The sequence below is a fragment of the Sarcophilus harrisii genome, chromosome 1 (genome assembly GCF_902635505.1).
Source record: "Sarcophilus harrisii chromosome 1, mSarHar1.11, whole genome shotgun sequence".
NCBI classification, from domain to species: Eukaryota; Metazoa; Chordata; class Mammalia; order Dasyuromorphia; family Dasyuridae; genus Sarcophilus; species Sarcophilus harrisii.
Genome location: NC_045426.1, coordinates 452,388,168 through 452,404,606, shown reverse-complemented (window position 1 = coordinate 452,404,606; position 16,439 = coordinate 452,388,168). Strand labels below are relative to the sequence as shown.

General features: G+C 32.6%; 1 protein-coding gene across 1 annotated transcript in view; it reads left to right on the top strand.

Annotated features, from left to right (window-relative positions):
- The window catches only part of PREX2 (phosphatidylinositol-3,4,5-trisphosphate dependent Rac exchange factor 2), a 411,213-nt gene that overhangs the window by 299,434 nt on the left and 95,340 nt on the right, over positions 1 to 16,439 (top strand). Inside the window, 1 exon segment of the mRNA XM_031946290.1 lies at positions 3,176 to 3,290. Coding sequence (XP_031802150.1) covers positions 3,176 to 3,290 — 115 coding nt within the window.

The window sequence follows — 16,439 nt, the reverse complement described above, 5'->3', positions numbered from 1 at the left end:
ATCTGGTTTTCCATAATATACCATAATAAATATAAGTATTTATATAATACATATAAATAGTATTATAGACAACTTGTAATTGGAAGTTTGAAATTTGGAATTTTGTTTGAGTCATAAAAGAACTCAGTTGTCTAAAGTATTGATTTATTTGAAGTGTTATAGATTCTGTAATACTGAGATTTAAGGCAATAATAAACATCAAAAATAGATTCATCTGGCTCAACCTACCACTTTTTTAGATATTAGGAATCTGAGAATCCTATAGGAAAGCTATCTTACCTATTTACAGATATCAAATAGAAGAGAAGATTCAATTCTATACCTTTAAAGCTAGGTTGTACTCAATAAAAGTTTTTTGAATTACTATATAAATCAAGAAGGGTACTGTATAGAGCAGTATTAAATTTCTGATTCCTAATTTCTCTGTAGCATTGCTGGTTCATTTTAGGATTAAGTTTTTGCAACCTTTACAGCTTCTAAATGTTTCCTAACCATGTGTTTGAATATAGCCTCATCATTAATGGGATATCTTCTTATGTCTAACATATGTGACAATTTCTGTTTAAAAACTTATTATTGTATCTTTATCCACAATATCTGGGAGTGCTTCTGCCTGACAACTTGAGATACTTTCCATATTGGCAGCAGTATTAGAACCCATACTTATTGGAAAAAGCATAAAAGGCTCCCTATTTGAGGCAAGATTTTGAGGTTTTTAAGATCCTTTTGCCTAAGCTGTATTGATTTCTTACCTATTTTGATTCCTTAGGCTGTCCTGATATATGACTTCTTAAATATTTATTGTTTTTTGATTGCTGGCCTAATTTTATCCTATTGTTCCATCTGGATTTATAGCTTTTCTTTCTAGTATGTAGTTCATATTCTTGACTTGCTACTACTTGTCATTCCAAGTCTATAACCTGGTTCCCTGGATCTTACCTTATGCCTTTGTTGAATCAACCACGACTTATGATGTCAGGATAGTTTTCTTCAACCATCCAGGTAACATATGAGCAGTATGCTTCTACATGCTTTTTCATCATTTAAAAACTATCTAATGAAAAATGCTATGAAAGCTACTATCTTGCTAGGAAGAAAAGAATTCAGTCAATCCATTAGCATTAGTTAAGTGTTTACTAAGGGTTAAGTAATCACTGAGGATAGAAAGAAAAGCAAAAGACAGTTCCCTGCCTTCTAGGGGTTCCCAATTTAATAGGTGAGAAAACATGCAAACAAATATATACAAACAATCTATAGCAGAAAAACAGAAAATAACATATGGAAGGCACTAATATTAACAGGGGCTGGGAAAGACTTTTTGCAGAACATGGCATTTTAGCTAGGACTTGAAGGCTATTTCAGTAGTCTGTGTATCAAAAAAGAAAAGGAGTATTCTAGAAATGACAAAGATGAAGTTGACAGGAAGGAAGGAAAGAAGAAATGAAGGAAAGAAAAAAAACATTAAGTATTACTATGAGCAAAATACTGTAATAAAAATTGGAGGAAACAAAAAGAGAAAAACAAAGCAACTGCTTTCAAGAAACTCATTCTTAATGACAATTTTTTTTTTTAACAAATAGGAGGTTTTAGCTACTATTCAGAAAAAAAAAAGTCAGTGCATTTTAGGGTACAGTGACAAAGTTTAAGAACTACCCTATAAAGAATTGATTAAATCAGTTAAAACTTAAAGGATCACTTTCACATTTCATAAAATGCATTTACATTAAAGATCATTTTTGTTACCTAAAATATATTTGAAGAGGATCATGTGAGAATATAATATGTTTAATAAGATGCCACTAGGTGGCAGAGTGAACAGAGGTCAGGTCCTGAATCAAGAAGGGTCTTTCTAAGTTCATTTTGGCCTTGGACAATGTGTGACCCTGGCCAAATCAATCAGTTCTCTTAGTATCACTTTCCTTATCTTTAAAATGAGCTGGAGAAGGAAATGGCAAACTCCAGTATTTTTTCCAAGAGAATCCCACAAAGGGTCACAAATTACTGAACAACAAATAATATCTTTAATAAATATTATATATTATACAGGGTGTGCCAAAGGTCTTCAGTTTTAAGCTATTAAAACTTTATAATTAAGTTATTACATATAAGTATCATGCATATATTTACATGTATATAATTTATGCATATATAAATATATATGATTTGCCTATTTAAGTTGTTAAAGCTTAAAACTTCACTAAAACCTTTGAATATTATACATACACTCACATATTATCCATCTATATATGCACATTTTTTGACATACATGTAAAAAGTTATCTAGTTGTAGGGGATACATAGATTTGTTTTTAGCAACTATCTCAATTTCCTATTTGAGTTTGATGATTTGGATTTGCTTCTTATCTAAACTTATTTAGAGGATCATAGATTTAAAGGTGGAATAGATACTGGAAGCAATCTACTCCATTTCAACACCTCATTTTTCAGGTAAGTATACTCAGACTTGTACACTAAATGACTTGCTCCCCAGTTGTAAAGTGACCTAGAGGGAAACCCATTTTGAGAGAATTTGATAGAAGTGATGATTTGATAAATAAAGCAGAAAGAGCTGTCAGGTGAATAGAAATTAAGTCAAGAGAAGCTAATGTCACAAAAAAGCTAATAGTACAATATATATAGGAGAAAAAGATCACCAATAGATCAGCTACCTAGGCTACATTAGGATCTTATTTTAGAATATCACACTTTAAAATTCAAGTTTTAATTATGGGAAAAGTCTAGAATTCTCAAATTTTTGTGCTCATGTAATAGTAAATAGGATAATTATTGAATAGTTAAATGTTAACATTAAATTTTATTTTAATGATTTATGAACTGTTTATAATGCATATTTTGGACTCCACAGATATTTACTTTCATGCTATAATTGGATCTCTGCTACATAGAATTGGAAAAAAATTTGAGAAAGATTACACTATGGGGGCTGCTAGATGGCACAGTGGAAAGAGCACTGGCTCTCATATAAGCAGGACATGAGTTCAAATCCAACTTCAGGCATTTAACACTTATTAGCTGTGTGACCTCTGACAAGTCACTTAGTCTCAATTGCTTCACATCCCCCCCACCCAAAAAGAAAGATTGCAGTATGAAAAAATGAATAACAATGTGTTTTTAAAAAAAATAACAACAATTCAACATTTCTTCTTTCACACAGCACTGGAAAGCATGGAAGGATATTATTACAGAGACAGTGTTTCTGTGGAAGAATTTCAAGCCCAGATTAATGCCGCTTCATTGGAAAAAGTTAAACAGTATAACCAGAAGCTTAGGTGAGTATTTGTCCACTTATTAAATATTATCATATTCGATCTCAAAAAAGATTTTATTATTTAGAATTAAGATATCATCTAACATATGGCTTGTTGTAGACAAACCATTCATTGTAGGAAGTTTTATAGAGTAATACAACCATTAGAACAAAAATCTGTATTTAAAAAAAAAAAGCATAGTAGTTTGTACTTAAAAGATCACAAAATTTATAACATAGATAACTTAATAATTTACATAGGGCAAATTTATGTTTATATTTCAATATAAAATATGTAAATATTTGTGATATAATTTGAGATAAGTATTATATTCCTCAATTTATGTTGAATTAAAATTATTGTCTGTAGCTTAAAATTTCTAAAATATGATAATGAATAAGCAAACATACATTAGGAAGCAGATTTGAAAGGATATTATCCTCTGTAACAGATTTTTCCCACTCTGAAAGAAGGTAAATTTTCTCAGAGGGTTATATTGAATAAGCAACAACACTTGAGCAAACCCAATTTATCATCAAGAAATTATACTCTATAACATAGTGTTAAAGTCCTAGTGCATAGGCATTTGTGGCTTACAAAACTCCCAGTTACTGAGTTCAGATTACAGTGTAATTGAGAAATTAAAAAAATAAAATAAAAATGCAGTACAACATGAATTATGTCAACTTGTAGTTTTCTAAATTAATATGTAGCCTGCAGGAATCTGTTTCTAATTGAACTTGACACCAGTACTCTGTATTCTGAGACATACTGGGCCATAAAACATACAAAATGTACCTTGGAGGATACAACTGAGATTCTTCTATCTTGGCTGGTTTCACCAGATGGGTGCCACGTCAGAAGGAATGTGACTGACAGATGCCTAATAAAAATAATGATAGTAGTGATCATGATAATGATAATAATGATTTACCTAGCTCTTTTAGGTATGCAAAATAGCTTACAAACATTATTTTTTTCATTTGTTCCTTACAGCCGTCCTGGAAGGGGAATTATCTCCATTTTATAGATAAGAATACTGAGGCAGGGGCAGCTAATTGGTATAGTGGATAGAGCACCAGCCCTAAAGTCAGGAGGACCTGATTTCAAATCCGGCCTCAAACAAAAAATAAAAAAAAAAAATAACTGAGGCAGGCAGAAGTTTAAGTGACTTGCCAAGGATCACACTGCAAGTGTCTGAAGCAAGAATTGTACTCAGATCTTCCAGAACTATATTCAATAGTCTTTCCTATAAGAATATACTTTTTTCCCCTGAGGCAATTGGGGTTAAGTGACTTGCCCAGGGTCACACAGCTAGGAAGTGTTAAGTGTCTGAGGCTGGATTTGAACTCAGGTCCTCCTGATTTCAGGGCTGGTGCTCTATCCACTATACCAACTAGCTGCCCCAAGCTAGAACAAACTTTCTATGAGATCATTAACTTAAAAAAAAAAGTATTTATTTCATTCTGAATTTAACAAATAAGCATTTCCATAGCATGGTGGGGAAAAGAGAGGAGAGGCAAGAAGAAAAGAGAAAAAAAAGTTACATGATAACTTTATTATATATTTAAAAGGAATGGCAACAACTGTTTTCATCTTTTATCCTATCTCTCCCCTCCCTCAATCTAAGCACAGTGCTTGGCCCACAGCAAATGCTAAAGAAATGCTTTTTGACTATTGACTATCTCAGTTCAGCTGTATTGTTTGCATTATTGGACAAATGTGGTGACCCAATTGTTTGGATTTTGAATTGGTTAAATGAGACAAGAATAAGATCATTTTGAACCAAGAACAGAACATTTATTTGTTTGTCTTTATCATCAATTGCTTCATTAGGAGCTTCATTTAAATAATATAGTGGAAAACTTGTACTAAAAAGATTTTCATTCAAATCTTTGTATTTCCATTAATTAGCCATGTGATCTCAATGAAATCATTCTCTTTTAATTGTATAACTTATTCATCTTAAAAATGGACTCAGCCATGTTTGTATTCTCTGTTGCAAGATTTCCCTAAGGATATCAAATTTGTAAACTTATTATTAAATCAAAAACCATTACATTTTCTATATGTGAGAGGAAACATGGCTAACTTTGACATCAGGAAGACCTATAGATTCAAGCCTACCTCTAACATATAAAACTATGTTATGAAAGGCAAATCACTTAACTTTACCATTCCCTAGACATGCTTTAATGTTGTTAATTACAGAACAGTTTCCAATTTGAGTCTGGGGGAGGATTTTCCATGTAAGGGATTCCTCACATAACTGACTAGAATTTTTTTTTTTAAGTATTTAGATGTAAGTGAACAATCAACAACATTACTCAGCATCTCTATTGGTACTGTCATTTTACATATCCATATTATTATTTTTTCAAGTAACCTTAATAGATGCTTTTTTAATAGAAAGAAAATTTTAACATCATATGATAGTAATATATAGCACATATTCTAGAAGCAAAAAATGTTACTTATGTAAAATAGGAAGGTTAACGTCTCCATATGAGAGTCTAGTTTTATATGTCTATGGCCTCCTCCCATCTCATCCCTGCTGTGATTTTCTCTATTACTATGCAGGAGGAGAGAATTCCTTCAGGCAACTAATTATCTAGTCACAATTGCCTTTCTTGACCTAGTTTAATCTTTTTCTACTTTTTGGAACTTAGTTGGGGGAAGTAGCATCAGGACTGACTCCTAGCCTCATACTGCCCCATGCAGGGATCATGCTTGCCTAATGTGGTCACTTTTTTTTTGTCCACAATATTTCATACAGTATTCCCTTTCTGTCTACCCATATAGCCATTCGCAAGCCCCCACTTCATATCACACAAATTGTTTCAGGAAACTCTTATTTGATCTATTTATATCAAACTTTAATTATTCCATCTTTTATTTGGTTGTCAAAGTGATTTTCCTAAAGTACAGATCTGATTGGGGCAACTAGGTGGCACAGTGGATAGAGTGCATTAGGTCTGCCCTTGATTTCTGTGTCTCTCCAATTGTCTGTCTGTCTAATTGTCAATTTTCTGACTAAAGTGATTTTTAGGCCTTTTTCATCTCTGGGTTTTGATAATTACTTTACATTGGTCAAAATTCCATTTTCTCTGGTAATAGTTTGTGCCAATGTCTTTCCATTTTGGTGTCAGTAATCCCTTAGAATAGATCATATTGGTTCTATCTTAACTGTATGCCATGCCTTCTCATATTTATCTTTCATTCTAATTTAATCTCGATTTTGATAATTTTGGCAATATTTAAGTGAACTTACTACACACAGACAAATTCTTAAATTCTGAAGTCAGCAGTCATTTATGGTTTGTTAAGTAAGGTCAATGGCATTTTAAAATATTATTGCTTCTTGTTTTCTATGTTTAGCATCTTCAAATTTTATTCTTTAAAAAACACTTTCTGTCTAGCGGAGGGAGGAAGAAATATTTAGAAGACAAAATTTTGTAAGTGTGAATGTTGAAAACTATCTTTACATGCATTTTCAAAAATAAAAAGCTATTATAATAAAAAGTATTTGCAATATGTAGACATGAGATTTTTGTGTAATCTACAAAGTTACTTGTCTTTTTTTGTTTCTTGAACCCAAACTATTTTGTGATATATGTTTCTGATATCTTTTATGTCATTTATGTCTACTCTTGTATTTAAGGTACCAAGTATTAGACTATGTATTGCTTTAATTCGATAGGTTTTGTTGAGTACCAGAGTTTTTCTCTAAATCTCCATCTTCTGCAACAAATGCAGGCATTTAATCCAACATTAACTTCATGTTATTCTCCCCCATCCTTCCCTACTATGGATATGATTACTGCAGAGGGAGTTGGAACAACTATCCCAAGAAATGCTATTTCTCTGAAATTTTGATCACATCATGAAACCAAATTTACCAACTTCTTTTTCTCCTATCAAGAAAAATCTGTTAACCATCCTTCCATTTAGCTGCTGGGTTTATTTAGAGAAAGAATGTCAATATTGACACAATTCAGTTCCACAAATAGTATATCAGTTCCGCAGTAATTGGGTAAGTATCTTAGTACAAACCATTAAATTCATTTTTTTATGGTTGATCTAATACTGTTGTTAGCATCCTCTTTCCTCTTTACTGTCACTCTACCATGTTCACTAGAGGAGCAAAAGTGGTCCACAGAACAGTGAGGGCCATTTTTGTATTGTTTTTTATTTGTTTGTTTGCTGCACAAGTTACCATGACAAATAAACCTTTTTGTACATAGCTAGACTAGTTCTTAGAAAGTAGACTCAATCTGATTCAGCTGTCATTCTCCACAATTTTTTGCCATGGTTGATGCTCTTTGAACATGTTATATACTCCAAGAATTCATGATCACCTCTATATCCTTTAAGGGAAGATCAATATATGTTTTGGTGGAAGATCTATATGTAAAGAGTAAAGATAGCAGTTATGTTCTTACTATATTTCTTTGACTTTGTGATCACTATTTCTTAATTCCACTATGAAAGTTACACTTGGCATCCTGAATTATGGATCCCTGTGTGATCTTATTCTGCTTTATAAATATCCATCCTGGGATGGAGGCATATATTTTCTTTTTAATAATGCATCGGTAGGTCACTCTGACAACACAGTAAAAAAGTCTTTTTATTGAATGTTTTCTTCATTTTGTCATATAACTTTTGAAATGGTGGTTTTTTTTTTTTTGTTGTTGTTGTTTAAAGCATGGGATTCTGCTTACTCTTTGTTCATTTCTTGGATGTAATCCTTATCTCAGCTGAGACGGTTTTTTTCTCAGGGTTTAGGTGGAATGTACTGTTATCATGAAAAAGCAAAGAAAAGTGCCCCCTTACTCCCAAAATATATTAAACACCAACAATTAGGAAACCATTTGCCACCTTGAAAGCCATCTATTTGGAGACTCTAGAACTTCAAGGATAGGCCACTGGACTCCAGCATGAGTTGATAAATATATAAAGGAACACATACTTAGGATATTTCTAAAACTACAGGAAACCTGTGATTATCACTTGGAATATCCCTCAATCATTTTTAGTTTTGTTCAACTCTTTCTGACTTCATTTGGGGTTTTCTTGCCAAAGATAGTGGAGTGGTTTGCTGTTTCCTTCTCTAGCTCATTTTACAGTTAAGGAAACTGAGGCAAACAGGGGTAAGTGTCTTGCCTGGGTTCATACAAATAGTAATTGTCTGAGGCCAGATTTAAACTCCTGAAGATGTTTTTCTGACTCAAGACCTGACACTCTATATCTACTATACCACCTAGCTACCCTATTGTTTGTAATAGGTGAACTCTTTAACCTTGACCACTAGCTTAACACATAATCCTCCTGATATTGAAGTAAAATTACAGTAAAGCTCAGTGCATACCTTTTGTAGAACTGTGGTTTCCATTCTTAGATTTTTTCTTGCTGCTGTTTTAGTTATCAGTTTCAATGAGAATGAAATGCCATCAGAAGTTTGTTAGATTGATTGGCAATACACTCTACAGGCAGCCAGTGTAACATAGGGGAGCTGTCATTCTTGTATTCTATAGGAGTTCTTCAGTACAAGGCCTTGTGTGGGCTTAGAATTGGATGATAAATCTTTTTTTTTTTTATTCAGGTAGTAAATCTAATGACCTACTTCTATAAAATACCGTTTTTGTAGTGGAGCTAGCTGGTTTTCCTTTTGACTTTGTTGTGATCAGCTCAGTGGAATCACATTTTAATTTATCCATGATGCTAATCCCAAGTGGAAATGTGTCCAGGAAGTTCCATTTTTTTATGATAGGCTTATTACCAGTACCTAGTTGACTGCAAAACTATAATAAATAGGAAAGAACATGAGACTAGCATTCAATATAAAGGACTTTAAGAGCTGATTGAGAATTATCACTAGTTATATTAAAAATGATGGCCTCCAGTTTGAGGATGCTTTCTAGAGTAAGAGAAGGGATAGCATTGCTTCGACAGTGCTATTAAGTTGAGTAAGGTAAGGGAGATTGAGGGTTGGGTGGGCTGAATACAGGACAATTTGTCACCATTGTAAAAGAATACTCTTAATTGGAGACTTATATTGTCAGGATCTACCTGTCCTAATAAATAATGAACACATGAAAATGTGATTTCTTAGTTGTGGCATACTAAAAATATGTATTTACATCACCATTTTTATTGCTGCTGTTGTTATCAAGTTTAGAAGAAAATTGGTTGGTTAATCCATTACTTAATAGAGATCTTTAAAAACAATTACTTTGAAATTAACTTCCACAGAAACTAAAGCAGATCATGAGTAAGCTTTTCTGTATACCATAGGTAGATGATTGAAAGCAAATTCATCACTACCACTGTAGAAAGACAATGCAAAGAACATGACCTACTCAGAATAGCAAAGGCAAAATTCATTTTTTTCCCTTTTAAATGAGTATATGGGTACCAAGTGGACTACATATACATCATGGGAAGGATAGCCTATAACTAAATTCAGAGAGATTTAAAAATTTAGCTACCAATTATATTTCTTTGGCCTTTGCAACTTGAAGATTAACTGCTAAGGATATGTTAAATGTACTACCTGTGTACTCTTTGTTTGCCTCAGTTTCCTCAGCTGTAAAATGGGAATAATAATAGCATTTACCTCCCAGGATTGTTGTGAAGATGAGATTAAAATTGTAAAGCATTTAGCATAATGCCTGGCAAGTAATAAATTCTATGTAAATGTTCATTTATTATTTATTAGTTTTATACCTGAAATGTATATAGATTTATTCCAGTGAAAAGTATTCACAAACTCATGGGAAAAAAGTCACTGAAATATTAGTTATTTATCTAAAGAATCAAGTACTTTGTGTTTTAGAAAATGAGTAAGCAGGTGAACATGACATATAGATGTAAAATGTTCATTAGCCTTAAAGGCCAAAGGAGATCCCTTTCATTTTACAGATGAGGAAACTGAGGCAAAGGGACGCATTGAGTAATTTATTCTGTGTCACATGACTTATGTCTGGGGAGTAGGATATTACCTATTTTAAGTACAGCTTATACAGAAGTACATAAGAAAGTGCAGACCATTACTAAAACAACAAAACAAACAGTTCAATGCAGATGAACTTTGGGTTAAGATCAGTAGAAATATCTTCCTATATTAAGAATAGACATCATGCTATTATAATTATTTGTTAATGATGAAGTTAACTACAATAACAACATAATGCAGTATACCAATATCTATAGTAACAACATAACAAAGTTAACAATAGGATCAGACAATGAACAAAAAGTCATTTAAAAATACAAGCCAACTTTTCTTCCCTTCAGTAACTAATAATAGTCTCTTTAACTCATGAAATTTTTATCATTCCTATTTAAAATTTTTGCCATTTCTTTAGTCTTCAGTACCGTGTTTTAGGATGAAAAAAATGAAACTGGATTATTCATTTAATTTATAGCTGTGAAAATTTACTTAGAATCTGTATACAAGTGCAAAAAAGAGTTCAGGATTTTGTTAGCCTATATTTAATTTAAATTTTTATGAGAGGTAGTATCAACTAAAGATAACATAATTCTTGGTCCTGAGGATGTAACTATTTAAACAGTGTCATAAAGAAAATATTCAAGTGAAAGTTTGAGTTTTTATAGTTTCTACTTTTATGAATAATTGAGTTATGAGATTTCAGTTTTTTAACTACCTACAAATTTGCCAACTCTGTACCCTACCTCCTCCTTAGCTTTATATTTCTGTTTTCTATTTTTTCAGCTGAATTGCATTTACTTTTATAGCTTAAGATGCTTCAGCATTTCTGTTTCCCTGACATTTGCAAGGGGAAAATAAAGCAACATCCTATCTCTATTTACTTGCAAGTTGGGACTTAGAGTTGTCAGTATTATAAATTTAGCCTGATCTAATAGTTTGCTAATGAGATGTTAGACAACCAGGAAAAAAGTAATTATGTCTGCAAAGATTTTAAATTACTTTATTATCTTTAATAGCTTAGTGGTTTTTTTTGTAATTTTATGAAAAAAAAAAGAGCATGAAGGGCCCAGCATTTAGAAAATAGCACTGATAATTATGTGGCAGATTCTCCAACAAAATGTAATTACATGAAGAACTAAGCCATATTTATTTATCTCTAGACAGCTCTAAACTTTAAACAGACCGTTCATGTTATATAATTGGTGTTTACTAGGTAAAAACACTGCATTTGATGTCAGAGGATTCAAGTTGAAAACCTGTATCATTACTACCTTTGTGACCCTGAGGAGGTGACAACTTCTCTAGACCTCAGTTTTAACTTCTGTGAAATGAGGTTTAAACTAGGTAGTTTGAACCAGAGATCCTTCCAGCTCAAAATCTATAATCCTAAAATCCTCTCTTATTTGTAATAGAAACTTCACCTCAGGTGCTTCCAAAATCCAAACAGAAAATGTGTCAGAAAAATTTTGAATCATTTAAACTCTATTCTTTACCTCCGCTCCCCAATACACATGGTATAAGGAAGTATCACTTTAATAATGTATATGGAAAATAATTGGATAGCTAATTTGGGCTTTTGTTGTCCAATAAATTTTAATAGATTCTAGAGTATATTGTTTTTTCTTTTGTCATATATGGGTATATATTTTAATTTTTTTCTTTATCTTTTTTCTGGTCATACATGTACATTCATTAAAAAATTACATTTCCTTATGAATCATGTTGGGAAAAAAAATCAGAACGAAAGGGAAAAATTACAAAAGGAAAAAAAAGTAAGCCAAAGAAAAAAGTGAATATAGAATGTGTTGATTTATATTCATTGTCTATAGTTGTCTCTCTGGAATCAGTTGTCTAATACATCCAAAGTATTAGAAGTGCCTTGGATTACTGAACTGCTGAGAAGAACCAACTCTTTTATAGTTGATCATTGCATAATCTTGCTGTTACCATGTACAATGTATTCCTGGTTCTGCTTGTTTCACTCAGGATATAAATCTTTTTAGGTCTTTCTAAAATCAGCTTGTTCATAATTTTTATAAAACAATAATATTCCATTACTTTCATATGTAAGTGCAGCCATTCTCCAATTGATGGGCATCTTCTCATTTTCCAGTTTTTTGCCACCAGAAAGAGAGCTGCTATAAACATTTTTGCACATATGGATCTTTTCCCCTTCATCTTAATGTTTTTTTAATGTAGCTGTATTTCATCTGTGATTTCCTTGCCCAGTCAGCACTCTCCCCTATAATAGTGAAGTAGAGCTAAGTAAAATAAATCAACACATTGTCCTTATCTGACAACATATGCCTTATGCTACACTTAGTACACCTCCTTTCAACTGAGAAGAGATAGTCATTCTTTATCTTTAGTGTACTGAAAGTAAAATTGTCTATTGCATTGTTCAAAGGTATAAGGTCTTTCAGTGTTTTCCTTTATATACTTTATATGCTTCCTTTATATAACTGTTATTTGATTTGTTCTCCTGGTTTTTCTTTCTTTTCTTTGAATCAGCTCAGAAAAAATATTCCTAGGTTTTTCCCACTTCCATGTTCCTTTCTTATGGTTCCTTATCATTCTGTTATATTCATATACACAAAAATATCTAGCCATTTCCTAACCAATGGAATGAGGAAACTCTGAGTTCAAATATCAATTTCTAGCTTAACTATGAAGCCCAGAGCAAGTCACTGAACTTGGCTCAGTCCCAATTTCATCATTTGTTATATAGGGATAATATTAGCACCTATCTCACAAAATTATTGTGAGAATAATAGAAGATAATGTGAAACATGTTTCTTACCTCAAAGCACTATTTAAAGAATAATTCTTGTTCTTCTTGTTATTACCTTAACAGCAGCATTGAAATATATTAATCTCTCTTTAAATTAGGGACAAGAAGAGATGGGTGCTTAGCTAAGAGAGATAGGTGAGTTAGTGGCAAGGAAACCAGAGCAGCTGTGATTTTGTGTGTATGTCCCACACCTTGAATGTAGCAATAATGAAAGGACATCTTACCTACTTCACTATTATTCTATATCAATATTATATTAATAAATTAATGTTAGGTTAGCTTTGATGCCTAGATCTGGAGGTAGAGAACAGCTCCATTAAGTGATGATTATTTATATTACAAAATTTGTTGTGTAAATGGATTTTTCTTTACTTAAAGAATCTGTTACTCATTTTAAAATTCTATTTAATTATTACCAAAATGCTATATACATTGAGACAGTGTTATAAAGTGAACAAAAGAGTGGATTTAGTGTCACAGAATCTGAGTTTGAATCCCAGCTTAGCTATTTCTTAGGTGTATAACTTTGAACAAGTCATTTAATTCCTTTGCCCCAGTTTTCCCATCTATAAAATAAAGAAAATAAACTAGAAGTTTTCTAAGGTTTCTCTCAGTTCCATAGTTATGATTTTGCGACTCTTCAGGAAAACATATATTGCCTTTAGATATACTTGGGTATATGTTCTAACTTAAGTGTTAGCATCTGTATTGAAATAACTTAGCTTGTTATTGAAAGGTTGTATTCCTAGCTGATTTCACATTCAGTTTTATTTTAGTTGTTCTGATTTTTTTTTTTTTTGTTTTTGATTTTTGCTGAGGCAATTGGGGTTAGTGACTTGCCCAGGGTCACACAGCTAGGAAGTATTAAGTGTCTGAGGCCAGATTTGAACTCAGATCCTCCTGACTTTAGGGCTGGTGCTCTATCCACTGTGCCACCTAACTACACCTTCTGTTCTGATTTTTTTTTAAAAAGATTTGATTAAAAAAGAAATAAAATAAAAGCAAATAAAGATAACTAGATAATCAGATAGAACTAGTCTTTGTTGCAAGATGGCTTAGTTTCCACATGCACTATTAAACAGTTTTTAAATTCTGACTATGAGCTCTCTTATCATTCTGCCTAATAATTCTCTCCTTGGTGACAATATTTATTCAATTAAATAAAAGTAAAAACATTTGTTGGACAAAACAAGTAGTTAAAATCATCTTCAAAGAAAAACTTTTCAGTGAATCACCCATTTCCTGAAATTAAGCAAAATTTATCGTTTTCACAAAAACAAGGGAAATAGAGATCAAAGTGATTGGGGTTCTGAGTGGCCTGCAGAATTAATAAAAAGTTGAAGTAACAAAAAGGAAAATATGCACCCAAAAAAGACCAGTGAGAAGCATATCATCTCTGTAAGAAAGAACTATTAATGCTTATGGAAGCAAGATTTATTTATATTTCTAACTTTACTGACTTTTCCATCCCATCAAAAGGACAATAGATTTTGAAACTATATTCGAGTTGTTCTACTATAGTTTCTTGGGTGTATTTCATTGAGGGTGGTTTTGTTCAGATTAATTTATTTGGACATTCCATACTTCTTTGTTTTATAGGTATATAATGGAAGATGAATGAATGGTGAATTATCTTTTCAAAGCTTTACTTCCAAAATAGCTAGGAAATGTAGTCTGAGATCACAGCTCAAACCATGAAAGACATGATTTTGAGCTTAAAAAAGCAATAAAAATATTCCTAAAAATATTTGATTTTTGTATCTTGTTGGAGAGACAGGAAGTGGGAAAGAAGGATCTAAGAAAACAACTTGGCAACAAGGGAAGCTCTCTAATAGGCTCAGTTGAGGAAACACAGCAATGACAAATTCTAGAGCAGTATCAAAATTTCAGAACATTGTAAAAATTATTTGGACCTAAAATAAAACTCTTACCAAAGCTATATCCCAGTAAATTAAGATTTGAGGAAACAAATTAACTACAGTGGAAAAGGATTAAAAAAATACCTCTGTTTTCAAATGAAAAGGAAAAAAAAAGGATAGCTCAGAGTTTGGAGCAAATGATATTACTGCAGCACCTCAAAAAGAAAAGGCATTATCCACCTATTTTGATTAATTATTTCTGTTATGGGAGAAAGATAGGGAGAAAGGTACAAACAATTACTTAGCTCCTGCTAGGTAAGAGGCACTGTGCTAAGAACTTCACAATAATAGCCTTGAGAGATAGATGTTATTATTTTTTCTATTTTATAATTGAGAAAAACTAAGACAGATAGTTCAAGTGACTTGGGTTGCATAGCTAGTAAATATCTGAAAAGAGATTTGAACTCAGGTCTTCCTACTCAAAAAATATTAAAATTTCCTCAAAATCAAAAAGGATAAAAAATTATAATTAAAAAGGAATTGGAGCCCAAGATAAGAGATGAGATAATAAAGTACTTAAATACTTTAAGAAATAAGATAACATGTAGCACTTTAATGTTTCCAACATTTCGCATGTATAATTTCATTTGTTTGAATTCATATTTTCAAGTTTCCCTATCCAAGCACATCAGAAACTTAGAATTTTTACCTTCTCCTAAGCCAGAGATTGTTATTTGTCCTTATATGTGGGAGGGGAAGATCCTTAGAATTTCTGACCAAAGCAGAATGTTTACATTCAATCAGAGTCTAACTAGACCTAAACAATGTTCTATTTATTTATTTAAAACTTTTTTTGGACTAGGTAAAAAAGGATTTAATTGCTCCCTAGTCTTAATCACTGAATGGGTGTGACCTTAGTCATACTGAGACCTGTTGAAGACCTTACCTTCAAAAGACCAAAGTTTCCCATCTCATCTAGGGCCATTTCCAGTCATCCCGATGTGTACCTTGCTACTGGCACCATATGGCTCTGGAAGGGAAAATGAGGAAGGTGACCTTGCACAGCCCTCTCTCACTTAAATCCAAATCACTTGCATATCATGGCATCACCTCCCTGATGTCCTTGTTCTCTTCAACAGTGAATGACAAACAACCTCTGTGAGTGGTCCATAAACTGGAATTGGTTAGCTGGAAGAATCCTTTCTTCCTTCTCTTTTCTCTCCCTTCTCCCTACTCTCCCTTCATCCCCCCTTGTCCTCCCTTCCCTCCCCTCTCCTTCCTTCCTCTCTCTTTTATTCCCTCCCTCTCTCACTCTCTTCCTTCCTCCTTCCCTTCTTTCTTTCTTCCTTCCTCCCTCCCTTTTCCCTTTCCTTTCTCTCTATTTCCCTCCTTCCCTTGTTCCCTCTCCCTTCCTTCCTTCCTTTCTTCCTCCTTCCTTTGTTCCTCCCTCCTTTTTTCTTCTTTCCCTCCCTCCCTCCCTTCCTTCCTTTCTTCCTTCCTTCCTTCCTTCCTTTATCCCTCCCTCCTTTCCTCCTTCTGTTCACAAAGGGTATCTTGCCCTTCCT